This window comes from Lepus europaeus, chromosome 9 (genome assembly GCF_033115175.1).
Source record: "Lepus europaeus isolate LE1 chromosome 9, mLepTim1.pri, whole genome shotgun sequence".
In the NCBI taxonomy this organism is placed as follows: domain Eukaryota; kingdom Metazoa; phylum Chordata; class Mammalia; order Lagomorpha; family Leporidae; genus Lepus; species Lepus europaeus.
This window is the reverse complement of record NC_084835.1, coordinates 38,457,002-38,483,223: the sequence shown is the minus strand read 5'-3', so window position 1 is coordinate 38,483,223 and position 26,222 is coordinate 38,457,002. Positions and strand designations below refer to the sequence as shown.

Here is a 26,222-nt window from a genome sequence, read left to right as displayed (position 1 = left end):
AAAATATTTATTTATTTATTTTAAAGGTAGAGTTAGAGAGGGGTAGAGTTAGAGAGGGAGAGAGAGAGAAAGGTCATCCTTTCACTTGTTCATTCCCCAAATAGCCGCAACAGCAGGATCTGGGCCAATCTGAAGCCAGGAGCCAGGAGCTTCTTCTAGATCTCCCACGTGAGTGCAGGTACCCAAGCACTTGAGCCATCTTCTACTGCTTTCCCAGGCACAGTAGCAGGGAGCTGGTTCAGAAGTGGAGCAGCCAGCACACAAACCACTGCAGGCCATGTGGCTTTACCTGCTTTGCCACAGGGCCACCACCCGCCCCCCTTTTTTTCCTTGCCTGGAGTCATTTCTTCTCTCTATATATACCTCTGTATCACCATAAGGCCATGCTGCAGCTGCCCTTACCTTAGTCTCCCTCGCTCATCCTTCAGACCTCCTGCAAGACGTCGCTTCCACCCAGAAGTCTTTGCTGATCACAGCTTCCCACTAATGCCTAATGCCTCAGTCAGGTGCTCTTGCACTCACAGCCCCTGAAATGACTCCACTCCCATCATGGCTTGTTTTCCTCATCTGTGCTATCAGCTATTTGAGGTTGGGAAGCTTATTCACTAGAATTTTCTGCAGCGTTTAAGAAGGTCCCCACAGCATGGGAGTCACCCATGGAATGAATGGAAGGAGAAAAGGCGGGGGGAGTAAGGGGAGGAGACCAGTGCCGGCGTTCTCTTTGGGAAAAGTCCAGCAAACTCTGTTTTTCCTTTCAAGAGCAGCTGTCGCATTTTCCTGTCCCAGTGCCACGGACATGCTGTGCTCAGCTCCGTGTGGTCTTTGCAGAGGCGCCCACCCCTTGGCTGTTTGGCCAAGGACAGCGACTTGGGCCCCTCTAATATGTACTTGGGTTCTCAGGGCTGTGATTGAGGTCAGCTGTCGAATGATTCCCAAGTTCATCTCCTTAGCACAGCAAACTTGGACGTGAGTAGTGGCTCTTTGGAGAATCAGTTGAAAAGATTTTCATGAAGGTTATAATGGGGAACAATCAGGTTGTATTGTGTGTGGAGGACTGGAACGTAACTGTTACTCTCTTCCTCGTGAATTTATTCAATAAGTGTGTGTTGTTCGCCTCTGAAGTGCTAGGCACTAGACATTAGGGATAGTCTAAAAATCTCAGACCTCAAGTCACGTTTTTAAAAAGAGAGCGAGCGATTTATTTACTTGAAAGGCAGAGTTACAGAGAGGGAGAGGCAGAGAGTGATCTTGTGCATCGACTGGTTCATTCCCTAAATGGCCACAATGGCTGGGGTTGGGCCAGGCCAAAGCCAAGAACCAGGAGCTTCTTGCAGGTCACCCATGTGGTTGCAGGGGTCCAAGCACTTGAGCTATCCTCCATCCCAGGCGCATTAGCAGGGAGCTGGATCAGAAGTGGAGCAGCCAGGACTTGAACTGGTGCTCATGAGGGATGCCAACGTCACAGGTAGTGGCTTTACTCAGTGTTCCAGCCCCAAGTCATGTGTTGGAAACCCCCTCTAGTGGCCCTCATGGTGACACAGCAGGTAAAGCTGCCACCTGCTATGCTGGCGTCCCATATCAGAACAACTGGCTGGAGTCTCTGCTGCTCTGCTTCAGATCTGGCCCCCTGCTGATGCACTGGGGAAAGCAGCAGAGGATGGCCCACATCCTAGGGCCCCTGCACCCAAGTGGGAGTCCCAGATGGAGTTCTAGGTCCTCACGTGAGCCTGGCCCAGTCCTCTCAGCCATTTGGGGAGCTAACCAGCTGATGGAAGAGCTGTTCCTCTTTTTTTTTTTTTTTTGACAGGCAGAGTGGATAGTGAGAGAGAGAGACAGAGAGAAAGGTCTTCCTTTTTGCCGTTGGTTCACCCTCCAATGGCCACTGCGGCCGGCGCATCTCGCTGATCCGAAGCTTGGAGCCAGGTGCTTCCTCCTGGTCTCCCATGTGGGTGCAGGGCCCAAGGACTTGGGCCATCCTCCACTGCCTTCCCGGGCCATAGCAGAGAGCTGGCCTGGAAGAGGGGCAACCAGGATAGAATCCGGCACCCCGACCGGGACTAGAACCTGGTGTGTCGGCGCCGCTAGGCGGAGGATTAGCCTGTTAAGCCATGGCGCCAGCCATCCTCTTTCTGTCTCTACCTCTTCCTTTATGTCTGTTATTCAGCCTTTCAAATAAATTAATTAATCTTTAAAAAGAGAAAAGACACATCTTTCAGACCCATGACATTTCTCATCTCTATTCTGGGTATGCTGAGCCCCTCCTAAGAATGTCCCTGCACTTCCTGGGGTAGCCCCCCTCCCTTCTCATTTGCTGCCACGCGGGCTGCCCTTTCTCTGCTGTGGGAATGCCCGTGTCCTTCCTCTCCTCTCCCTGGTGGCTTCCTGCTCATTACACATTCTGTGAGTGAATCCACCTCCGCCTACACAGCTGTCCATGGCGGCCCAGGTGATAGTCAGCAGCAGGTGTCAGGCACCCTGGAGCCCTGGGAGCTCTCAGGGCTGCACACCAGGCCCCAGCGCAGAACTTGGCGTTGTATACACAGACTGAGTGGATGAAGGACTTCAGAGTTGCACAACGTGTCCACAGTATTGCTTCTGCCTCCTCCTTGCCTGGCAAAGAAATGTGTTGTGCGGGAGTGCAAGTGTACACTCTGCATCCCTGTCTTTGAAATGAGCTTTGACAATAGGAGGACAGCTCTTGTTTTTTTCAAATGTAAGACAATGGTAGATGAACTTACATCACTGCTGTTTCTCATTGCATATTTTGAAAATGTAATGTCAGAATGAGCCTTTGGCCTCGTTTATCTTTTTTAAAGATTCATTTATTTATTTGAAAGTCAGAGTTACACAGAGAGGGAAGGAGAGGCAAAAAGAGAGAAAGAGAGAGAGGTCTTCCATCCGATGGTTCACTCCCCAATTAGTCACAACGGCCGGAGCTGTGCTGATTCAAAGCCAGGAGCCAGGAGCCTCTTCCAGGTCTCCCACATGGGTGCAAGGACTTGGGCCATCTTCCACTGCTTTCCCAGGCCATAGCAGAGAGCTGGATTGGAAGTGGAGCAGCCAGGATTTGAACTGGCACCCATATGGGATGCCAGCACTGCAGGCGGCGGCTTTACCTGCTAAGCCACAGAACCAGCTCCACTTTTTTTTTTTTTTTTTTTAGGATTTATTTATTTGAAAGACTTACACAGAGAGATGGAGAGGGGTAGGGGGTCTTCCATCTACTGGTTCACTCCCCAGATGGCCACAACAGCCAGAGCTGAGGCAATCCAAAGCCAAGAGCCAGACACTTCTCCCAGGCCCCTTGAGTGCAGGGGTCCAATGATTTGGGCCATCCTCTGCTGCTTTCCCAGGCACATTAGCAAGGAGCTGTATCGGAAATGGAGCAGCTGAGACTCGAACCAGCGCCCATATGGGATGCCGATGCTGCAGGCTGGGACTTTAACCCGCTTAAGATGCCTGCAGCTCACATCACAGCACCTGGTTGGGGTGCCAGGTTCCAGCTCCTGAGGCAGCAGTGATGGCTCAAGTAATTGGGCTGCTGTCACTCACGTGGGAGACTGGATTGAGTTCCATTGTATTAAATCCATTGTATTAAATGATCCCTTTTAGACCAGCTCCCTGTGGCCACCCTAGTTGACTGGATAAAATAGCAAGGTAAGAGTTTATTTTAGGTGTTCCTACCCTCAAATTTGGCACGTGATTCCCCACCCACCCCCATCCACCCCCACGCCCACCGCTTGTTAATTGCAGCACATGGAAAGGCCTTGGCCTAGCCTAGTCCTGGCTGTTGGGGGCCTCTGGGGAGTCAACCAGCAGCTGGGAGCTCTCTTTGTCCTGTCTTTCTGTTTCTCTGTTTGTGCCTCTCAAATTGAACAAACAGTCACAACAACAACAACAAGAACTTAGTGTCACACACTGTGCTGTCACTGGCCGGGCTATACAGGAGCCAACAATGACAACCTAGCAGTAGAAATGAATTCTTCCATCGGTGGGGAGAATCAGCAACCTTAGAGGGAGAGCCTGTTACAAATGTCAAGTGATTTTTTATTCCCCTGGGGTTAGAGAACTGCACCAAAGATATATTTGAAAGTGAAAAACAAGTTGATTACAATCTTTAAGGACAGACAATTTCTATCCATTGTATTAAATGATCCCTTTTAGACCAGCTCCCTGTGGCCACCCTAGTTGACTGGATAAAATAGCATGGTAAGAGTTTATTTTAGGTGTTCCTACCCTCAAATTTGGCATGTGATTCCCCACCCACCCCCATCCACCCCCACCCCCACCGCTTGTTAATTGCAGCACATGGAAAGGCACATGGAGCCGGTGGGACCATGGGCAAAGACTCCCAGTCGAGTCCGACTCTTATTATTTTGTGTCTGGATTACAGTGTGAGTTCAAATTCAAGGAGGCTGGGGATGTGACGTGTGAATTTGGTGGAAGTTTCTCCCCCCTCCCCCCCGCCAAATGCTAGAATTGAATTTGGGAGAATCTTTTGGAAATTAAAAGCAGGCTTCTTGAACTTTCCAACCGTTCTTGAGAACCTTCCAGCTCGTATTCCAGGACCCGGGAAAGAGTCGTAAATCCCAAGCAGCTGGGGGAAGTGAGCCTACCAAAAGCTGAGAAAACCCAAAAGCGTGGGCTGGATTGGTTTCCCTATTTCCCAGCCCCCATGGCCTACTTAGGATTTCAGACTCCAGGCCAAAACACGTGCCAAGTGAGTCTCAGAGCTGCTGCTAACTCCGGAGCAACCACAAGTCACTTATTTACTTTGTTTAAATTTCAATTTTCCTAAAAGTTACGTTCCAGGTAAGTTTTCCCAGCTGCCTTTTTTTTTTCTTTAGGTCTTTTTTTTTTTTTTTTAAGAGCAGTTAGCCCTCCTTCAAAACAGAGGGAGGAAGCAAAGTACTCAGGAATCCTTCGCACCTGCTCTCAACTGTTAGGGATTGGAAGCTCTTGGGTTAGCCGAAAGAAGAGAGCATGCTGGCAGGGTTAGCCCAGGTGTAGCTGCTCCCTCACTGTCATCCTCCCTGCATCACCCAAGGGTCCTGATTGTCTAAGGAGTCGCTTTCGCTCGGTGGCATTACGTCGTCTGCTCGTACCACTGCACCACCGGAGAGCTTGCTTTTCACTTAAGGCCAGCCCTCAAACTCACAGGATGCTGTTTCAAAATGTGACCACTTCACAGTAGTTCCCAGCAGACTCTAAGGAAACCAGAAACCCCCAAGCCCCTGAGCTGGGCGGGGGAAGTGGGTTCAGGAGCTCCGGCACTGATTTGAAACACTCTTGTTTCTCTGCGCTCACCTCCTTGTGATCTGAAGTCCTAGCTGTGCGGCCGACAAATGAGGAGCTGGCATTCTAGATAATGAGGTTTGCTTCCACGCCACGGAGCCTGGCATGGCCCAGGAACTTGAGGAATATTTGCTGCATGATCGGGGATGAGAGCAGTGCATCTTGGGAAGAAGAGGCTGGAGGGGGCCTGGGAAGGAGCTGGGGTTCTTGGGAGACATAAAGCTTATCCTGGTTGCATCCCTTGGTTTGATAGAAAACTAGGGCGAGAAGCTAGAATCTTCCCAGAGCCTTGTTCAGTCTGTGTTGTGAGACGAGACGAGCCATCGGAGTGGGTAAGGGCAGCCCTGGCTCCAGAGGTATTTAGACACCAGCTCGCTAACTGTTTGGCCCTGCCTTGTGCAGTGGTTGGTGGTTGAGTGGTGTGGAGTGAACGGACTCTGAGGTCTTTTCCAAACCTGAGATAGATGCACTTGTTCACACATCTGTTTTTTACCCCCGTGCCAGGAGTTGTGCTGTTGGGTAGCTGGGGTAAAATAAGAAGGAATTCTCTGGTATTTCCTGTCCTGCAGGGACCTCACAGTCTAGAAGACTGTATCGCTAGATAAGGTAGGGGAAAGCATCCTTGAGTCTTGCACCCGCACACCTGTTTTGTTTGTCTTTGACAGTGCTCCAAGACTTGCGGCGAAGGCTCCAGGTACCGGCAGGTGGTGTGTGTGGCCGAGGACAAAGGCGAGGTTCACAGCGCCCACTGCGAGCCGGCCAGGCGGCCCACCGACCATGAGAGCTGCAGTCTTCCCCCGTGCGAGTATGTCTGGATCACAGGAGAATGGTCCGAGGTACGGTACCGGGCGTCTCTACCCACCTTCGGAACAGCCACTGCCAGAGAGCAGCAGAGTGACGGGGCGGGAATGGGGGCCACTCGGACCCACCTACTGTCTGTTCTCAAATACATCTCTTAGCCTCCCAGGGGTGCACACTGGGGGAGCGTCCTTCATCCATTCTGGGATGCACCTTAATGTCCCATGGGAATGATAAGGAAGGAATTAGGACCAGGACTTCAAGATCATAGGATACCTCTAGGTGCCTGAAGAAGGTCAAGAAAATATCTTAGCACTGGGAATACAATAGAGAGAAGTGGGAACTATGGCAAACTAGCACCTGCTGTGTTGTCTACCTCTGTAGCTGTGGCCATGCAGACATGTAGGTCCAGTGTTATTGAACGTGATTTTTCAAAAGCTGGTAAAAACGTGGACTTGAAGACATGGGCTCAGTTTAGAACATTCTACAAGGTAAAGCAGACACGTTTGTGATCCAGCTGTGGATTGGCCATGCAACAACCTTTATTCTAGATGAGCAATATTATTTCCTGTGGCTTCCCAAGAATCTAGTGCCTCTTTTTTCGTATATCCTTCTGCTCCTAAAGCCTGCCTGCCCTTTTTGTGGTTAATAAAGCAGCAGGAATAATAGCATCACCATATTATTTCCTGACCTGATAATTTTTCCAAATACTGAGAGCTCCATCCCATGGAGACGACTAGTCCCTTGCCCAAGAAAATGTGGGGATTTGACAGAGAGGCACCTGAGCTCCTAGCAGAGGTGCGGAAGGTTTTTAGGTAACGTTCTGGCTACCATTGGGGTTTCTTCAAGTTTCCCAGGGCAGTGATGTCACCTTTTTGTGGGATGACTGCGTGCACTGAGATGATCCAGATGTTAGGTGCTGAGTGATTCCTGCACGAAACCTGGTCCTAAAGCCCTTTCTCACATTGTCTCTCCATCCTTCACTCTACTCCAGTGGTTTTGGCCTCCCAGGGGACATTTGGCTATGTCTGGAGTTTCTTTTTTAAGATGTATTTATTTATTTGAAAGGGAGTATTACAGAGGTAGAAGCAAAGGCAGAGAGAGATCAACCTTCCATCTGCTGGTTCACTCCCCAATTGGCCGCAAAAGCAGGAGCTGAGCCGATCTGAAGCCAGGAACCAGGAGCTTTTTACAGGTTTCCCACATGGGTGCAGGGGCCCAAGGATTTGGGCCATCTTCTGTTGCTTTCCCAGGCACACTATCAGGGAGCTGGATCAGAAGTGGAGCAGCCAGGACACTAAGCGGCACCCACATGGGATGCTGGCACTGCAGGCGGCGGCTTTAGTTGCTATACCACAGCGTCGGCCCCTCTGGAGATATTTTTGCTCACTACAACCGGGGAAAGGCAATGTGACTAGTATGTCTTGCATCAAGGCCAAGGGTAAGCCAAATATCCTGCAATGCACAGGACAACCTCCAGAACAAAGAAACATCCAGCCCACATGGAGAAACCTGCTCTGCCCCAGCTCTGACTAGTTCTCTATGCCCTTAAAAGAGTGGAAGGGTGGGGCCGGAGCTGTGGTATAATGGGTAAAACCACTGCTTGCAGTGTGTAGACATCCCATATGGGTGCCACTTGGCGTCCCGGCTGCTCCACTTCCGATCCAGCTCTCTGCTATGGCCTGGGAAAGCAGTAGAAACGGGGCCTAACCAGATACACCGGGCAGCGTTCCTGCAAGGGGAGAGATGCTAAGAGGAAGCAGAATTACCTTTAGAAAAGCACAATGCGCCTTCTCCTGGCAACGTCCATTGCCTGGAACATCTGTGTTTTCTCCGAGCTGTGCCCCGCCACATCTGAAGGCTGTCACCAATGCAAGGAACCCACATTCTTACTGTGCTATTTTGCTTTGCTGCGACTTTTTTATTAGGACAGTCATAGGCACTCTCAAGGAACCCAGCGCCCAACAGCAGGGTGCGTACAGGTTGCAGTCAGAGCTGCCCTCCCCAGGGAGGCATTGCACCCTTGAGAACACGAGTCCAGTGGACCTTTCCATGATGCTAGAATCAGCTGGTTCATAGCAGCTTCTCCTGCCAGAGTTTCAGAGATGTGGAGGTCTCTAAGCATAGGTGGGGCTCAGCTTCATGAGCAAGCTCCTGTCTTCCACTGCCTGCTCCACCTACAGGGCCAGTGGGCTGCCTTTGCTGCAGGTTTGCAGGAGGTCAAGGCTCTCAGGCCAGGACTTCTCAAAATCACAGCTGAAGTCATAGATACAGTAGCAGGTGCATACATGCCCCGAGTGGACCCTCCGACACCCACCTCTGGGACAGGCAGCGCTTATTGGCATCTGTCCATGCTGGAATATGCGTGCAGGCAGGCCTTGGCCTCCCTAACCGGACGTCAGCTGGGCCCCGGGCATCTGAACAGCAGCAGCCAAAGAAGGAAGAAATTCAGGCAGCACCCTTCCAAGGTCTGACGTCAGCGAGAAGAAAAGGCCCGGGACACGCTGCCTGCCTCAGGCGGCCCTTGTGCTCTCCGGTCTTGGGATCTCTTCAAGGAGAACTTGCTCCCTGGAAGGTTATGGGAGGCGGAACCGTGCAGCTTAAAGCAACAAGCACAGACAGGAGGGAAGGGTGGAGGCTGCGGCTCTTAACTGCCCTTCAGGATTGGTGAAAGCTATGGCTGAGCATGCGGGAAAGAGCAGGCCACAGTGCACAGGGCAGACAACTTGCGGGGGCTTGTCTGGCTCTCGGCAGACAACCCGAGGTCTGGAGAACACTGGACTGTCCCCCACCCCAGTTCCCGTGGCTCCTTCTCAAAGGGGGCCCGCTATTTGGTGCCACTGCCTCTAGATAGCTTTAAGAGGAAATTAATTATCACTCAGTTGTGTTTCCTAAAAGTAAACAATGGGAAATTACTGATAAGATTACATACATTTGTAGTGGTTGTGATATTTATAATCATCTAAAACTCAGCCAGGAAGATTGAATATGCTATAACATTCCTTAAGTCATCGATTAAATGTCCCATCAAAGAAGAGACGAGGGAGGCCAGTAAGATATGTACTCCTTCTTTGTGGCTGCTTTGGGTGAGTGTTTTGAAATGCTGTAGAGTTATGATATAAGGGTTCTATGACCACAGGATTAGGTAGAGAGACAGGAAAACCAAAAAATAAATGCCAGTCACGATCCACAAGGGTGGGCCAGTTTGTGCGGGAGTTACAATGTCACTTTCGATGCCCTCATCCTGCATTGCAAATCCTGAGTTTGAGTTCAGGCCATGCTTCCAACTTGAATTTCCTGCTAATGTGCGCCCTGGAAGGCAGCAGGTGAAGGCTCAAGTGCTTGGATCTCTACCACCTATGAGGAGGCATGGGTTGAGTTCCTGGTTCCTAGCTTTAGCCTGGCCCAGTCCCGTGTGCTTTAGGCATTTAGGGACATGTACCAATGGGTAGAAGCACTCTTTCTCTCTGCCTTTGAAATGAAAAAAAAAAAAAATACACAGTGTTCTTCAAAATAGAACATTGATGGGAAATGCAGTTAAAACCCAAGGTAGTTTCCGTGCAAAACATTTCAAAATCCATGCAATTTTTTTCCCCATGTCCATTTTCTATGAACTTTTCAAGGATCCCTCATAAGATACTTGTAGGAGTATTTTGCACAGAAATAAACTTTTCTTTCAGTTACGTGTTTCTGTTAACTTTCTGAAGTCCCCTATGTAGGCAGGGAGAAGGAAATTAAGTGGAGTGCACATGGGGCCTCGGACACCCTCCAGGACAGAAGGAGACCTGTCCCAGAGGCCCCTGGCCGGTAAAGTGTCACCTGCCAGCTGGGGCAGTTGGGCTGCATATGCAGATTGAGTGAGTGAAGGCTGGCGGGTCTGCCCCTCCTTCTCCTCCTCCTCCACCCCAGAGAAGGGGCGTCAGGCGCCCCCACCTGCAGTGGGAGTCCAGAGGAGCAGTGTAGGCTTCGCCCAGGATCCCCTGTCTCCTGGGTGTGCGCTTGGAGCCTGCCACCAGCCATCAATGCACAAAGCAGAGGAAGTGAGGGCCTGGGGTCAGCCCTGGGCGGGGAGGTCAGCAGCCTATTGTGGGCGGCCCCCAGGCTCCCGGCCACAGCCTCTCCCCTCCTCCCCTCTCCACTCCTCTCCTCCCCTCTCTTCTCAGTGCTCTGTGACCTGTGGTAAGGGCTACAAACAAAGGCTGGTCTCGTGCAGTGAGATTTATACCGGCAAAGGGAATTATGAGTACAGCTACCAAACGGCTGTCAACTGCCCGGGCACGCAGCCGCCCAGCGTCCAGCCCTGCTACCTGACCGAGTGCCCCGTCTCAGCGTCCTGGAGAGTCAGCAACTGGGGCAGCGTGAGTAGACGTGGGGCCTCCCCTGCTTGCCTGAGGTGCTCTGCTTCCCTGGGGAGTCCCTGGGGAGAACCAGGAGTTGGCAACCGGAAATGCACCCGCCCCCCACCACCAGCAGAAGGGGCTCTTGTCTGCGCCAAGGGGCTTAATGCTTAGCAGGATCCCGGCTCTGCCACTTTCCAAGGTGGAAGACCTCCCAAGTTAATTTACTCATCTGTAAAATGGGTGTTTGTGAAGATGAAATGAGTTAAGCCCACAGTGATAAATGCCAGATGTTACGTCACATAGTTTCTACATTTATTTTTTAGAAAGTGCCTAGAACCTGGCATTTTTTAAATGTTATGGGAGAGAATGCTTGTTGCTTCTGCACAGTCTCCATGTTGTGCCCTCTCTGTGTGAGGAATATTTGTCTGTATCACAGGTGCACCATGGCAGAGTATTGTGTCAGAACTGCCCAGGGAAAACTGTCCCCTTCCTGGCTCTGATATGGGGCTCTTGGTCTTGAACAGTTGGATCAGGCAAAAGCCGAATCCAAGCTGAGAGTTGTTGGAGTTTGCATCCTGATCCCACCGTGACCGTGAATGAATTGTGTAGTATGTGAGCCCCAATCTCCCATCTGCTAAAAGTAGGATCATTTTCTCCTAGGGTTATGATGAGGCTTCCGTGAAAAAGATCGTGTATGTGTGTGTGTGTGTGTGTGCTTATATATAATTACATTTAATTTTAGACATATGTATAAATGTTTTAGGCATACCTCCGACAGTACTTCCAAACATAGAGAATGGAATTAAAAGATAAGTTTAACTTGGCACAAAAAATGCTAAAAATCCATGCCTAGTTCTTTCATCACACACACTTCCATGGATGCTTTTATGACACTGCTCATGGACATTTCTATACCCGTGTGTGTGTGTGTGTGTGTACGTGCTTAGGTCCATTTCAAGCCCGCTCTTTGAGTGACATGGGTTCCCTGTGTGTGATGTCAGATCTCTGAGCCCTGCACCTGCAGAAGCCCCCGCCTCCCACTGACCCCCCTTTGCTCTCCAGTGTTCCGTGTCTTGTGGCGTGGGAGTGATGCAGAGATCTGTGCAGTGTTTGACCCACGAGGACCAACCCAGCCACTTATGCCCTATGGATCTGAAGCCAGAAGAACGGAAAATTTGCCATAATATCTATAACTGTAAGTTGAACTGTTGAACCCTTTTTTTTTTTAATTTTTTAAAGTGTGAAGCCATTTGTAGCATGAAGCGTTGGGGTTTGGGGTTCATTTGTTTGCCTGCCCTTTTCAGAAATATGGCATTAAAGAAAGGGAAAGAGAGAGAGAAGAAGGGTAGGGGAAGGAAGGGTAGGGGAAGAAGAAGAGAGAGAAGGAAGGGGAGCGGAGGGAGGAAAGAAGGGACCCCTCCTCTGTAAGCAGCTGTTAGACATCTGGGGGCATCATCTCTGTGTGTGTGACTTCTCCCTTCCAGGTGAGCTTCCCCAGAGCTGTAAGGAGGTGAAAACGCGCCAAGGAACCAGTGAAGACGGTGAATATTTTCTGATCGTGAGAGGGAAGCCACTCAAGGTGAACGCCAGGTCCCAGTTGCCGTGTGGTGAATGTTCCCGGCGCGTGTGGGCACTGTCGGCGTCGGCGCATTTCTGAACCCCTCTCCATGCATGCTTTCTGCCTTGTCTTTCAGATCTTCTGTGCAGGGATGCAGTCTGACCGCCCCAAGGAGTACGTGACCCTGGTCCGGGGTGATGCGGAGAATTTCTCGGAGGTTTACGGGCACAGGTAAGAGAGCCGAGAGAATAGACGCCGGGCGGCCCCTGCAGAGCCTTTGTCGTCCTCACCAGAACATCCGCTCTGTGAATTAGGTTGCACAACCCCACTGAATGCCCCTACAACGGGAGCCGTCGCGACGACTGCCAGTGTCGGAAGGATTACACAGCAGCAGGGTTTTCCAGCTTCCAGAAAATCCGCATCGACCTGGCCACCATGCACATAATGAGTAAGTCCCGGGGGCGCCCTGCAGGCAGCGTGCCCTGCACACTGGCGAGGAGGGAGGGGCTGAGGGTGCTGAGCGGAAGGAGCCAAGAGCCTGCGGTCCAGCCACGAGCATCACAGTGCAAGCTGTGTTAGGCCAGGGTTTTGTCCTTCTCTTCCCCTGCCACTGCCTGGAACGTGCCCGCCATGGGTGCTCCCTCGAGCCTGTGATGAGTGAGTGAGGGGGAATGAACGGAGTTGATAGAAGCAGCTGACAGTGGCCCCGTCACGGTGTGGGGCAGCATCCCAGAACACGCCACCTCCAGGTGCACATGGGAGGGTCAGGGAGGGGGCCGTCAGCGTGGGGAACGCAGAGGTGAGAGCAGAGAGCTTTGAAGCAGAAGCAACCGCAGAGCTGAGAGATTCTGGTGGCAGCAGTCACGCCCACCCGGCCCCCACCAGCCCAGGGCAGGTGCACACACGCAGGTGTAAAGCTCATTTTTCTGGTTGTCTGTTTACGGAAGAAAGATGGAGCACTGGACCACGTTTCTGAAACCAGCCTCTGCACACACCGCTTTTATACTCTGCAATTTTGTTAGCGACATTAATCTTAGGAGTGGTTCCAGACAGCTAAGATAGCTGAACATGTCCCCTTGTATAGAAGGAAAACCAAAATGAACAAGTGGTTAATTTTTCTTTGTTAACGTCGTACCCATACGATTGCATTGTTTTCCTCTTGAGGTCGGTTAAACTTGTGTTCTACCAGATATTTTTAATTGCCTTCAGCTACCAGGGGTGAAGGAATCTTTTTTTTTTTTTTTTTTTTTTTTTTTTCTGCCAGGGGCCGTGTGGATATTTTTAACATCACACAGGGGCCATACAAAATGATCCTCTTAAAAATGAGCCTGCTGTAGATCTAGCAAATTCCAAATTCCACCTGGGCCACACCGCATCGCTTTGCTGGCCTTATATGGCCCGTAGGCGGGACATACCCGGCTTGAGATAGCCTGAAAGAGACTGAAAGCAGAGGGCCAGCGATCTCTCTACTGAGAGACTCAGGAGTTCCACCTGCTGCAGCCAGCAAGGGCGCTTTTCCTTGCAGAATGGGACATGTGTCTTTCCCGCCCTGCAAAGTGTAGGTCACAGCTTCGGCAAATCCCCAAAGGCAAGGCAGATTGAGAAATGTGCTCCTGCCCCAGGCCCAGCAGGAGCCTCTGCAGTTGGATTCCTCCTTGTCCATCCGCCGAGATGGTCCCAGGAGCTCCAACAGGGTTAAAAACATGAGCTCCGAGGACAGCCTTGTTTTTATCTTTTTTTTTTTTTTTTTTTTAACGACAGATTAGCCCCGAACTTAAGAAACTGCCATGAATAATTTCAAGCTGTGGGTCCTGACTGCTCCGTATTTGGGCCGTCATAGTGTCCAGGTCCCGGGAGGGTGGATGAAATCTCCGAAATAGCTGGAAATGCTCTCCTGGCTCCGTGCCCTCTGTCCGTGAGCCGGGGATGCTCAGAGAGGAACAGGAGGCCCGCAGTCATCCAGTTAGACTGCATTGGAGGGCGATGAGTCGTGTACTTATTTATTTATAGAGGGATTGATTCCAGAGTCATTCTACACCCCCATTTTGCCTTCCCTGCTATGAGGAGACAGACCATCAGTGCTGATAAAAGCCAGGGAACGAGGGTCACACAAGTGCACTCCGCTCACTAATACTTCCAATTCTTTCTCTCCCATCTCCGCTTCTTCTTTCTCCTCTTCTTCTCTTCCCTCTCCTTATGCATACCCTGTCCCTTCCCCGCTCGCTCCCTCTCTCCCTTTCCCCTTCCTGTAACCTTTCCTGCGCCCCACAGCCACAGACTTGCAGTTTGCGAGGACAAGTGAAGGGCATCCAGTCCCTTTTGCCACCGCCGGGGACTGCTACAGCGCTGCCAAGTGCCCACAGGTGGGTCCTCAGAGCCTTCTCCCTTTCCAGTACCTGCTCTGCCCAGGGGCGCCCTCAGGGGTGCCTGTTCCTGGAGGTGTCCTCAGCACAGCTGCTCTGGAGGGCAGGCTGGCTATGCTCATCAAGGGCCTCACAAATGCCTGGAGGCCCATGCGGTTGTTTTGCTCCTAAGAGGGATCACAGCCACATGCTCCGCTTCTGCGTTCAGCAAAACGCATCAAGCGTGATGGCAAACACTCGGATGGCACAGGCTTGGTTAAACAGATTGTGAGGGTTAATATGTATATTATAGAGTCTGCAGTGCTGGGAGATGTTTAACGCCTGACTCTCCAAGGCAAGAAGCAGCTCTTTGTAGCACTTGCCATGGCCCTGTGATGGATTTCTGTTACTAAGCAGAGAGATGCAAAAGATGTACACAGTTGGCCCCCAGAGGAAGAAAGTACAAGTGAGCTTCCACACTTTAAATTTCTGCATATGGCCTGATGTATTTTTAAAAGGTCAAGGTGCAAAACAGTATATGCAATGGAACCCCTCCATTTAAAAAAAAAAAAGTAAAATAAAGAAAAATCTGGAAGGACTTTTTCAAATTCAGTAGGGGTGTGTGGGTAGGTTTTATTTTCATTTATTTATGTTGTCTAACTTTCTTAGGTTTTCTCAGTGTTGCAAAAGAAGTGTGAAACATTTTTTAAGAGATAAATATCAGGGCTGAAGGTCCCCAAATTTGCAAAACTTACATGGGTTTCCTTGGGCCCCTGAACTGCAGTCAGAAGTGTTTATAGAATGCTCACTGTGTGCCAGGCTTGTTAATTGGAGGCTCCCATCCATCCATCCCTTGAGGAATTTACACCCTGTTGGGTAGAGTGACAGGTAAACGAATACCCAGGACAGAAACACACGAGGGTGCTTGACAGAGTTCATGGGAAACAGAATTAACAGATACGTATATTTTGGTATAAAAACCTTGCAATCCATGCATGGTTTTTCCCCCCCGTACGCAGTTCCTTTGAACTTGATGAAGACTTTTGTTGCGTCCCTAGAAGTCCTCCAGAACCCAGGCCGGGGTGACTCCTGCCTCAGCCTTATTCAGATGTGCACAAGCTGCAGAATTCACAAATGCAAATCTGTCACTTCTTGGGTGGCTCTTAGACAGAACAGCAATCCTTGTGCCCACCCTGCGCCTCTCCCCTCCCTTCTCTCTTCCCGGACCAGGCCAGTTCCAACCTGCCCTTTGAAACCCAGCGCGGCGGTCTGCGGGTGTTGACCTTGCCACGCAGGTTTCCCTCATGGCTAGAAGCCTACGCATTTGGAAGGCGGGACAGGCAATGAGTTCAGCCATTGGGGGTAGAAGTTGGCCAGGGTCCTTCCTGTGGCTTGCAGGAGGTCTTTCCCACTGTTAACCCTGCATGGGGAGTGGATTTCGCCCAACTCTGAGTGCCCCCCGGGTCTGAGGATTGGGACTGAGTGATGCCTGCAGAGTCCCAGGTGCTGAGTCTGTGGGGTGGATATACCCCCAATGGCAAACACATCTGAATTTTCCTTTAAGGGGGAGTTTCTGAGTGCTGAGCTTCAGAGGGGCAGTGCTACACATTTTAGAGGGGGGTAAAGGGGCTTTCTGGGGAGAAAGAAAATAAACAAGGAACACAATGGTAACAAAGACCTTTCCTCCATTATCCGCGAATTGCAAACGTTTGAAGTGCGATTTCTTTAGAAAAGTGGATCATATCCCTTGCATCTTACTGGTTAATAGGTTGGCCCCATCCTGCCATTTTCAAAGGTCCCAGGATTTTCTTGTTTCTGTATGCGCATCCTTTGGGAAGCTTAAGTGGAGGAAAGGTAATTTGCATTCATTTATTTTAATAATTCAGGGGCAAATGAACTGATTGATTTGCTAACTTGTGACAAAGGAAGCAGTTGCTAAATAAGAAACCGACTCCCCCATGAGGCTAAAGGGTATTTTTCCCAGCCCATTCTTCCAAGGACCCCAGGGTGCTTTTAGAATTCAGGGCCTTAGATGTTTGTTGAGCACCAACTATGCTGATAACAGGTGTGTTTTTCCGGATCAGTTTTCCAGGAAAACTGCCTGATCAGGCACACTGCTTTGGAGTGGCTGGTTGGTCCTTTGACCTAATGCTTGCACAGAAATCAAAGCAGCGGGTGCTGCTGAAGCCTCTGTCTCTCCCTGTTCACCCTTCACTGCAGCTCTGGAGGGTTTGTTATCTGTAAGCCTTCCCCAAGAGCCCTCACCCCAAGAGAGATCCTGAATACATTTTTTTTCCAGCGGGACCACAGTAGATGCTGGCATTGAAGATGGAGGCTTAACCCACTGCACCGCAGCACCATGCCCTGTGGCCATGTCTTTCTGAGTCTCCATCCAGGCAACAGCTCTGCATCATGGACTCTTTGGTGTCAGGCTCCCTCTTTGGTCTAAGCACGTCTTTGGCAAACCTTCATGGGCCACCTAGCATAGGCACCCTCCCTCTTTAGAGGAGCCACGGGAGGGAGAGAGGAGTTACAACTCCTGTGCCCCTTAGGACCTGAGGACAAGGACAAGGATGTCCCCAGAGCAGAGCAAGAGGGAACAGGAGGGCTTTTCTCTGCTGGTGCCATTGAACTTGGAGAGAGCTTCCGAGGTCAGCTGGGATGCTCCTGCCTGAGGTTGAGGGCCTGAGGCTGCACTGCTTGGAGGAAGCAGACCTAGAGGCTGTGCGCAGTGAGCGGGCTGTGGCACCCAGTGCCCAGGTCCCTGGGGGGCGGTGGAGATAAATTCCAGGGAGCAGCCAGGACCTCCTGAGAACTTCCTTGCAAAGCAGATCCAGTCAGCCTTCCTCTACTGCCGCGTGGGAAGCAGAGGTGCTCCGAGAGGGAGGCTGGACGGGAGGCCGAAAAGAGGAGTCCTTGGCCACACTGTGGTTTGGGCATTGTGAATGGTGCGGACCTGCCCCTCGGGGTGAGAATGAGATAAGGGAGGGTAAGAAAAGGCTGACGGCATGATGCACCTGCAGAAGCCAGTATGTGAGGAGGCTGTGCAAGGAGGACCTTGAACCCATGGTCAGACACGGTGATTAGAGCCTGGGTATTGAGCACCTTGAACCTGAGTGCCACTAACATCTGGGTAGTATCATCGCTAAATAATTCACCCCAGTTTTTAAATACTGTAAGACCCCTTAAGCAGGCGTCCCACAAATTGACCGGACCCCAGAAACACGACCTCCACTCCAACAACCGCTGTAATAACAAGAGGAAGTTTATTTCATTTGCAAATGGGCTGTCTCAATAGCACCCTCTAGTGTAGTGCAGAGAGAGCAGCAGCGAACAACAGTTTTCCAGGGTATTTAAAGCTTAGAACCACAACATTAGCATATTTAGTCGTGTTACAATTTCATTGGATATGTTAATGGTTACTGGGTAAGGGGCTAAGGAAGGGGGCAGTTCGGGCAGTTTCCCAAGCAAGCAGGGCGGGGGCGTGCAGTAAATACCCTGCATACTTTTGCTTGCTTCCCATGCCTTTATCTGGCATTGTTATCTCAAACTGCAGCTGCCTGCCCTCGACTCATAGTTTCGGCCCAATTTCCAGGAACTGTTTTACTAGAGTTCCCTAGTTTTTATAGCAGGTAAATTTTCAGAAGTCCTTCATTCCCCCCTTTTTGTTTTTGGCCAATTTTAATCTTAAAATTTTAGGGATCACCCTTAACCCCTGTCTCTATTATATCCTCTGTTGAAGGTCTGAAACAAAGGAAGGGAGCAGGGTGTTTGAGATGCAGATGCATATAGTTGTCTTCTCTTTAGGCCTGTCACACACACATAAGCTCATGACTGACTTCCTACCTAACATTTCCCCTCAAGAGGAATACCCAAAATTTTTGGGATTATGGATGGAGTTCTGTCTTCTGTAACTTCTTCAAAGCTGGCATGTGGGCGTCGAGGGAGATTTGGGTATTTCCCCTTGCTATCTGTCTTATGGTATGTGACAGTAGCCTTAGAAAGGCTGTGTTGCTCGGTCCAGGGGGCTGCTCAGGTCGTCCAGTGGGATGGGCTGGAAGCCTTATCTGACGACAATTTGGAGTTTAACAGCTCTTAGTCTGCTAGAGACAAAACGAACAAGGGCATTAAAAACACACAGTCCGAAGAGAAGCAGCAAGATTACAGAAGTTATTGGGCCAAGGAGAGGAAATAGCCAAGATTTCCATGACCAGATGTTAGGCCAGAAATCCCAGCCCTGCTTGGCCTGGTCCTGGAGCTGTTTGGAATTGTCCAGGAAAAGTACAAATTTGGGTTTGTACCTGTCCAGTCTGATTGACTCAGAGACAACATTTTTCCTGGAGCATGGCACAGATACCCCCTGGAGCAGTAGTTAGTATGTTTAACACTTTTTCTTATAACCTTTTGTGACTTTCACACACCCTCTTCAACTTACTTTAAACATTTCACCATTTCCATTTCAGTCTAGAGTAAACTAGCCATCAGGATAAAGTCATTCTTACAAACCATGTCCTTTCCTTTTTTTTTTTTTTTTTTAACCCTTCTTACCAACAACACTCTTTCCTTTTAGGCCTTTTTTTACCAAGTACACACTTTTATACTTGATGTTTTCCATAGAGCCTGGTTGGCTCTTCTTACCTCACCAGAAGACTAAGGTTTCCATGCAGAGTGAAGATGCCTTAAAAATCCCTTATGTGATCTAGAGCTCTGGTTAAGGCAATCAGTTCTGCTAGCTGAGCAAAAGTTCCTGGGGGCAGAGCACGTTTCAATAACGTGCCATGCTGTAACTGTTGCATACCCTGAGAAGCAGGTCCTGTCTGACAAAGCTGCTTCCATCTATGAACCAAACTTTATTTGCATTAGTCAGGGGGCTGTCTTTTAGGTCCCTTCTGCTGGCACAGATCAAGTCTATAGCCTCAGTACAGGAGTGGAGGGGACCACTTTCCCCTGGAACTGGCATGAATTTGTTGCATAGCCCATATCCTCTCTGGGGCTGGCTTTCTCTCCCCAGGGGAGAGAATAAGGGTTAAATATTTAACACTCTAATGGACTACCAATGCTTTGTTTTCCTCCAGATACCTAGTAGCTAGTTTTGCTAGGAAGTTAAGACTCTAGACTAGAGTCTCAGACTGGGAAAGGAGACAGACTACAAATTATTTACATTTAATCATCTACATTATGGATTATTGTGCACCCCCCTCAAGAGATAGTCCCTTTAAGTCCTCAGTGAGGACCTGTCCGAATAGGTGCAGGACTGAGTTAGCTGTTACTGAAAGTCCTGTTTTTAGGAACTGGCAGGGAGGACTTTCTCTAAGCTTAATACTATTGGATAGATGTTTAAGGCCTGGCTGGGTGCATGAGGCCCAGACCTATACAGGGGGTGCTGGAAGAGAATTGTAAGAGATGCAAATCTCCTTTAAGGGAGGCACCCTGTTGACTTGCATTACCTGGCTGGACTAGGAGGAGAGCTTTAATAGGAGGCTGGTACAAATAGGCAACTTGCGTTTCACTGACCCTAGGCCATCCCCTCAATAGCAGTGGCTGGAGCTAGAATCTAGGCAGAGGCTGGGCAGAGCTAAAGGCTTTTTAGCTCGGGGCCACAAGGTCTGCGGTTCTGAACCAGGAGTCCTTCGACACCCAGGGCAGTTCCGTGTCCAGTGGCTGTGCTCTTGGCAGAGCTGACAGAAGACAGTTTCTGTCTCGACAGCTGCTTGCCCAATGCCCTGGCTCCTTATATCAGCAACAGGTGCTGTTTGGGGTGCACTGGCCTTGCTGGGTCTCCTTGACGGCAGATCACCGTGCAGAAAGCCATAGATTAGCCTGTTGCCTATCCTTATATCGCTCCTGCTGCTAGCTTGCTCCTCGTTCTCCTGGTCTCTAATAAAATAGACCAAGGAGGCAGCCTCTATGTCAGTCAAGGGGGTGCTCAACCCAAACCTGATTTTTTTAATATTAGGGTGAGCTAAAAACTATGGTCATGGGCAAATTCTGACACTTAGTATTTTCCTGCGAGTTAAGACCGTGCCCATGAGGAGAACTATGACCTTTTAGGTAAGATCAACTGTGGTGACCTGCTTGCATACTTTAAGGTCATCAGTACAACTTTATTTATCCCTCAATTTGGTCTAAAAGGGGAGTCCTGCCCATTTACCGCATACACCAAAAAATCGATCTAGCTGTCACATTATTTTATAGTTTAACCTCTTATTTTGGCTATGCTGTTTGGTCCTCCATACTGTGGCCAGGCATTATTACAGAAAAGGTCAACCATTCCTTACATAAGGTCAGGGGATCAAACCGTACATCACAGTGGAGAGTCCTGCAGAACTGTAGTAACTTCCCTTCTGGAAGAGAAAAGAGGAGAAGTGAGGCAGCTGAGTCGGGTCTCCAGACTGACTTCCTGGGCTTCCGGGCTTTCAACGTGTAGCCTGTGGACACTAGAGTTTTCTTGGACTCCTGGAATCTGGTTCTCTAGCACCTGCCGCATAACCATCTCCCATTGTCTCCAAGTCTCTTTTGGAACACTCTCTCCCTTTTGGCTAGACCTCCCATTTGATCCACATTTAAACTAGTAATACATTTGAACTAGCAATGCCTGGTTGTTCAGCATTAGCTGGACAGAGACTTCGTCAGTCCCTCTTTAAAGGATCTGGCTTCTGAGCCAGAGACTGGAGCAGCTAGAAAGAAACACGTTTATAGCTGAAGTTTAGCATCATTTTACATCTTGGCACCACTTTTAATCTAAACAGCCGATTAGTTATTATCTCTGCAAGATGAGAGATATCTCTTTTGACATGTCCAGGGGCCCTCTGGGGATGTCAAAAGTCCGGATAATTTAGAACTCTGATTTTCAGAAAGTCTGTTAAAGGTGCCAAGAGAACTTAAGAGTACCTGGTCAAAATAAAATTCCTTAACATCCTGAAATGATAGCCATTCATTAGTCAGGGTGATTTTTACACTTTTAAACCAGATCTGATCATAATACTTAACAATACTTTTTATTAATCTGAACTTAACAGAGACAGTAGAGTACACAATAGATTACTTTGGCAGAACATGAATTCTATGTTTCTTGTTTGTCGAATAAACCAGAAATAAAAACCTTAAACATAAGGGTTCACATAATTTAGAACTATTTAACAGAGTCAAAAAGAGCTTACAGGACCTAACTCTAGAAATGGCAGAGCAACCGATTAAGCAGACACTGTTAAAATAGACATTACAGTTTTTGCAAAAACAGATTCCAAGATTTATGACTTAGACCATTTCCAGATATTTACTAACATTAGTGCACAATTTTTTTAAAAACCTCATTGTTGTAACAGAAGATCAGACTTTAACTTTAGGTCAATGTAATTTTGGCATTAGCACTTAACTTAAACAATTTTAAAGCTGTAAACCTTTTAAAACTTTTTATGACTTGCTCACACCTTCTGAAACTTTACACCTGTAGTTACTTTTACATAGTCTTGAATTGTTATGTATAGACAATCTATGAGAATACATGCTAACAAACTTAAACAGTCTCTCTTATCGAATTTAAGATGTGAAAAGTACAATACATTTTCCCACATTTTGCTTAGCATTGGTGCCTAGATGGCTTAAGACACCGAGTTATTACTGAATACCACACCATTATTTGAATTAAAAGTCAAAATTACATTTCCATGCTCTTAAGTAACATAAGAATAACTCCTCCTGGACAGCAAACATGGACACAACTTTTGAAAAGATCTTCATCGTTAAGAGAAACATGTTTAAAGCATATCAAAGACATGTAAAACCGAGCAAGTGAGCTACCAAGCAAACCAAAGGGCTTTGGCATTAACTTAATTCTCTGAACCAATGTTAGCAACATAAAGGCACAAATTTACTCTTATTTTTATAAGACCACTCTAGCTGGAAAGCAAAAACATGAATACAGCATAGGTCTGACACCATTTACAACATTTTAATACATTTTACATAATTTGAATTGACTCAAGCAGCTGTTACTTTAACAAATTTTAGAGTCTCATCCTTTGAGAGTTCCAGGGATCAGACTGGAAGCCCAAAGTTGGAAGACTCGGTTTAGAATTTAAGCTGTCAGAGTCAAGCGGTTTAGCCAACAATTAGTACACTTCTGATCAGTTGGGTAATCACTCAAACACTGAAAACAGATAAACAACATAAACAACTTTGCGTTGCAGTTTTCCCAATCAAGACTCATAATGGCAATAGAAAAACGTGAAACCTTCAAGGCACTTATCTCATCAGATAAGTCAGGGACAGCAGCACAGAAAAGAACTAGACATCAGCATATGAACCATTGCTTAGGCTTCCATTAACTGCAAAGAGAAAAACCCATCAGGTTGGAAAGGGTTAATGGCTTAAGGCTCTGGCTCCCTTAGGTAAGGCCGGCAGTAGTATTGAACTGGAAATTCCTCCAGGAGAGGAAAAAAAAGCAGCCCTGGGGGGGGGGGTGCTTTTCCATAGGGATATCTGGCTATGCCTGCCTGGGTGCAGCAGGCCACGTGGACTGGAATAGAGTGCAGAGAAAGGCTGTGGTCCCCCATTTACAGGGAAAACTGCGCACACCAGGGCCTGGCAGGACTGGCCGTGGGGTTGGGTAGGTGCGCCATTTCACCAAGAGTGCTGGGAACCTCCTATAATTTAGCCAAAGCCAGATCAATTAGGACTACTGCAAACAGTCAATTAAAACAGATAGTTAACTTGAGCTCCTTTCCAGATTCAGTCCTCAGACAATCAAAGCCTAGCAACAGTAATAGCTCACAAAAACTTTAAGATGTACCAAAGCTACCATAAGCCTTCTACCAGGTTGGAAAGGGTTAACTGGTAACAGCTTATCCCTAGGTGGAATTCCCTCATACTCTCTCCTAGCCAGCAGTATAGGAATGGAGATGAAGAGAGCAAAGAGTGGGAGAGGGAGCCCCGGGAGAAGATGTGAGCGACTGCCCTCACCTTCCCCTACGAATCTCAGCTGGAGGAGAGCACAGGGAAAGGCCCTGGTGTCTAGGGGCTGAGGGGGGTTCGAAATCTCCTATCGCTCAAGAGTGCCCACTACCTAGTTGTCTGAGTTTACCTGGAGGGCCAATATTAGCCTCGACCAAAGCTAAGCCCTGCTCGCGTAGCAGTAGGCAGCGTGACCAGGCGTCCCTCCAAGAGAGAGACCTGATCCTCGGGTCGCGGTCCAGCCGCCGGGAAGCCAAAGCGAGCTCAGGGGGTCTCCGGGCTCTCAGGCAACTGCCCTTCCTAATCGCCCTCCCGTTCCTTACAATCCCTCTGGAGTTTCGGCCGTAGCTAAGCCGTGGCCGGGGGGACTCCGCGTTCTCAGAGAGCTGTGGGGTGCCGGACACTCAACGGTCACTTCCACAGATCCGGTCCCGCTTGAGGGAAGGAATACTGACCTCCGATGTCTTCTCAAAGTTGCAGGGTTCTTGTCTTCGCGCAAGAAAGAATTCAGGCGTGAGACAGAGAGCAGCGGGAGGCAAAACAGCAAGGTTTATTAGGAAGGGACATCGGTAAGGATGGATGGGCACCTCTCCAGACAGAGCCTGAGAGACTTGGGGGAGGAGGAAGGAGGGAGGCTCGAGCGGAGAGGCCACACCCGACCAGGCCAGGCGGGCGGCCCAGCAAAGACGCAGAGAGCTGAGTGCGCAGTCCAGCCAAGGCTCAAAGTTAGTCCCTGTCCCATGTTAATGACAAAAGGCAAGTAAACCGTAACACAGAACACAATCACAAGATAAACAGAGACACTGCGCGCGACAACAGAACAGAACAAAACTGAAACAAAAACTTCAGATGGGGTCGGCCGCTCTATCAGCCTTTCCCAGACGAAACAAAACTGAAACAAAACTGCAGATGGGGTCGGCCGCTCTATCAGCCTTTCCCAGACGAAACAAAACTGAAACAAGACTTCAGATGGGGTCGGCCGCTCTATCAGCCTTTCCCAGACGAAACAAAACTGCAGATGGGGTCGGCCGCTCTATCAGCCTTTCCCAGACGAAACAAAACTGAAACAAGACTTCAGATGGGGTCGGCCGCTCTATCAGCCTTTCCCAGACGAAACAAAACTGCAGATGGGGTCGGCCGCTCTATCAGCCTTTCCCAGACGAAACAAAACTGAAACAAGACTTCAGATGGGGTCGGCCGCTCTATCAGCCTTTCCCAGACGAAACAAAACTGAAACAAGACTTCAGATGGGGTCGGCCGCTCTATCAGCCTTTCCCAGACGAAACAAAACTGCAGATGGGGTCGGCCGCTCTATCAGCCTTTCCCAGACGAAACAAAACTGAAACAAGACTTCAGATGGGGTCGGCCGCTCTATCAGCCTTTCCCAGACGAAACAAAACTGCAGATGGGGTCGGCCGCTCTATCAGCCTTTCCCGGGGGAGGAGGGAGACAAAGTCCTTCCCTTCCCCCCAATACACCGTTGGGGGCGTCCCCCCACGGCTGAAGCCAGGGGTCCGGACACGTCTGTCCTGCCTACTACCAGCTTCCCACTCTTTCGGCGCTCTATCGCCCGGACGCTCTATCGCCCGTACAGACAAACAATAAAACACACAAAAATACACGGAACAGAAAAGACTTACCTCCGGTTGGGAGATGGAGGGTGGATCTGGGGTTCCAAATCCCGGACGAGCCCCCAAGAAATGTAAGACCCCTTAAGCAGGCGTCCCACAAATTGACCGGACCCCAGAAACACGACCTCCACTCCAACAACCGCTGTAATAACAAGAGGAAGTTTATTTCATTTGCAAATGGGCTGTCTCAATAGCACCCTCTAGTGTAGTGCAGAGAGAGCAGCAGCGAACAACAGTTTTCCAGGGTATTTAAAGCTTAGAACCACAACATTAGCATATTTAGTCGTGTTACAATTTCATTGGATATGTTAATGGTTACTGGGTAAGGGGCTAAGGAAGGGGGCAGTTCGGGCAGTTTCCCAAGCAAGCAGGGCGGGGGCGTGCAGTAAATACCCTGCATACTTTTGCTTGCTTCCCATGCCTTTATCTGGCATTGTTATCTCAAACTGCAGCTGCCTGCCCTCGACTCATAGTTTCGGCCCAATTTCCAGGAACTGTTTTACTAGAGTTCCCTAGTTTTTATAGCAGGTAAATTTTCAGAAGTCCTTCAATACCTCCTACTCTGCCAGGTTTATGCCTTCTGTCTAATCCCCTCCAATTCACAGCTTGCATCTACTAACCCGTTTTACAGATGGGATTAGGAAGGTGAAGCTGCTTGCCCAGGGTCACAAAGAAAGCACGTGGGTACTTCAAAATCTTTATGGAAAATGGAATTAAAAGATACATTTATTCTGATGCATGTATTTTTGAAATGCATGCATACAAGGAGTCTTCCCAAAGTCTGTGGAATGTGCGTATCATGAAAAAACTATGCCTGCATGTAAAAAACAAGTTTTTGCACCAAAATAAATATTTCTTTTCATTCCATTTTCCATAGACTGTTCGGTGAGTACAGGAGTTGGGATTCCAGACAAATCCACCATCTGTACCAGGGTGTCTCAGCCTCTGCTCTTTGTCAGGTTGGGCTGGTGGAGAGTTCTGTGTTGAATGGGCTGTCCCAGGCCTTGTGTGCCATTCCCAACACTGGTCTGATGTACCAGGTACGACAACACAGGTGGCACCAGGTGTGGCCACATTTCCCACCAAGGCAAAATCGTCCCCGGTTGAGATCCAGTGACTGAGACCAGACTGAGTCATGGGGGCTCCCCTGGGAGTGGCACTTCTATTGCTCCCCATTTTATCATAGTGGGATCTGAGGCTCCAGACGGGTTTCTTCACTATTCCTCATGCCTGTTGGTGGGACAGGTGCAGAATGGGGACTTCCCAGCTACCCCTGCTCCTGGAGGATCTTCATTCAGGGGTAGCG

At 49.2% G+C, this 26,222-nt stretch overlaps 1 protein-coding gene across 2 annotated transcripts in view; it reads left to right on the top strand.

Annotated features, from left to right (window-relative positions):
* The window catches only part of ADAMTS9 (ADAM metallopeptidase with thrombospondin type 1 motif 9), a 181,552-nt gene that overhangs the window by 137,777 nt on the left and 17,553 nt on the right, over positions 1-26,222 (top strand). For both annotated transcript variants that reach the window (XM_062201207.1, XM_062201206.1), the window contains 7 exons: positions 5,961-6,131; positions 10,257-10,451; positions 11,496-11,628; positions 11,918-12,012; positions 12,128-12,222; positions 12,306-12,439; positions 14,263-14,354. In XM_062201207.1, the coding sequence (XP_062057191.1) occupies positions 5,961-6,131; positions 10,257-10,451; positions 11,496-11,628; positions 11,918-12,012; positions 12,128-12,222; positions 12,306-12,439; positions 14,263-14,354 (915 nt within the window). The remainder of the gene's footprint in view (positions 1-5,960; positions 6,132-10,256; positions 10,452-11,495; positions 11,629-11,917; positions 12,013-12,127; positions 12,223-12,305; positions 12,440-14,262; positions 14,355-26,222) is intronic.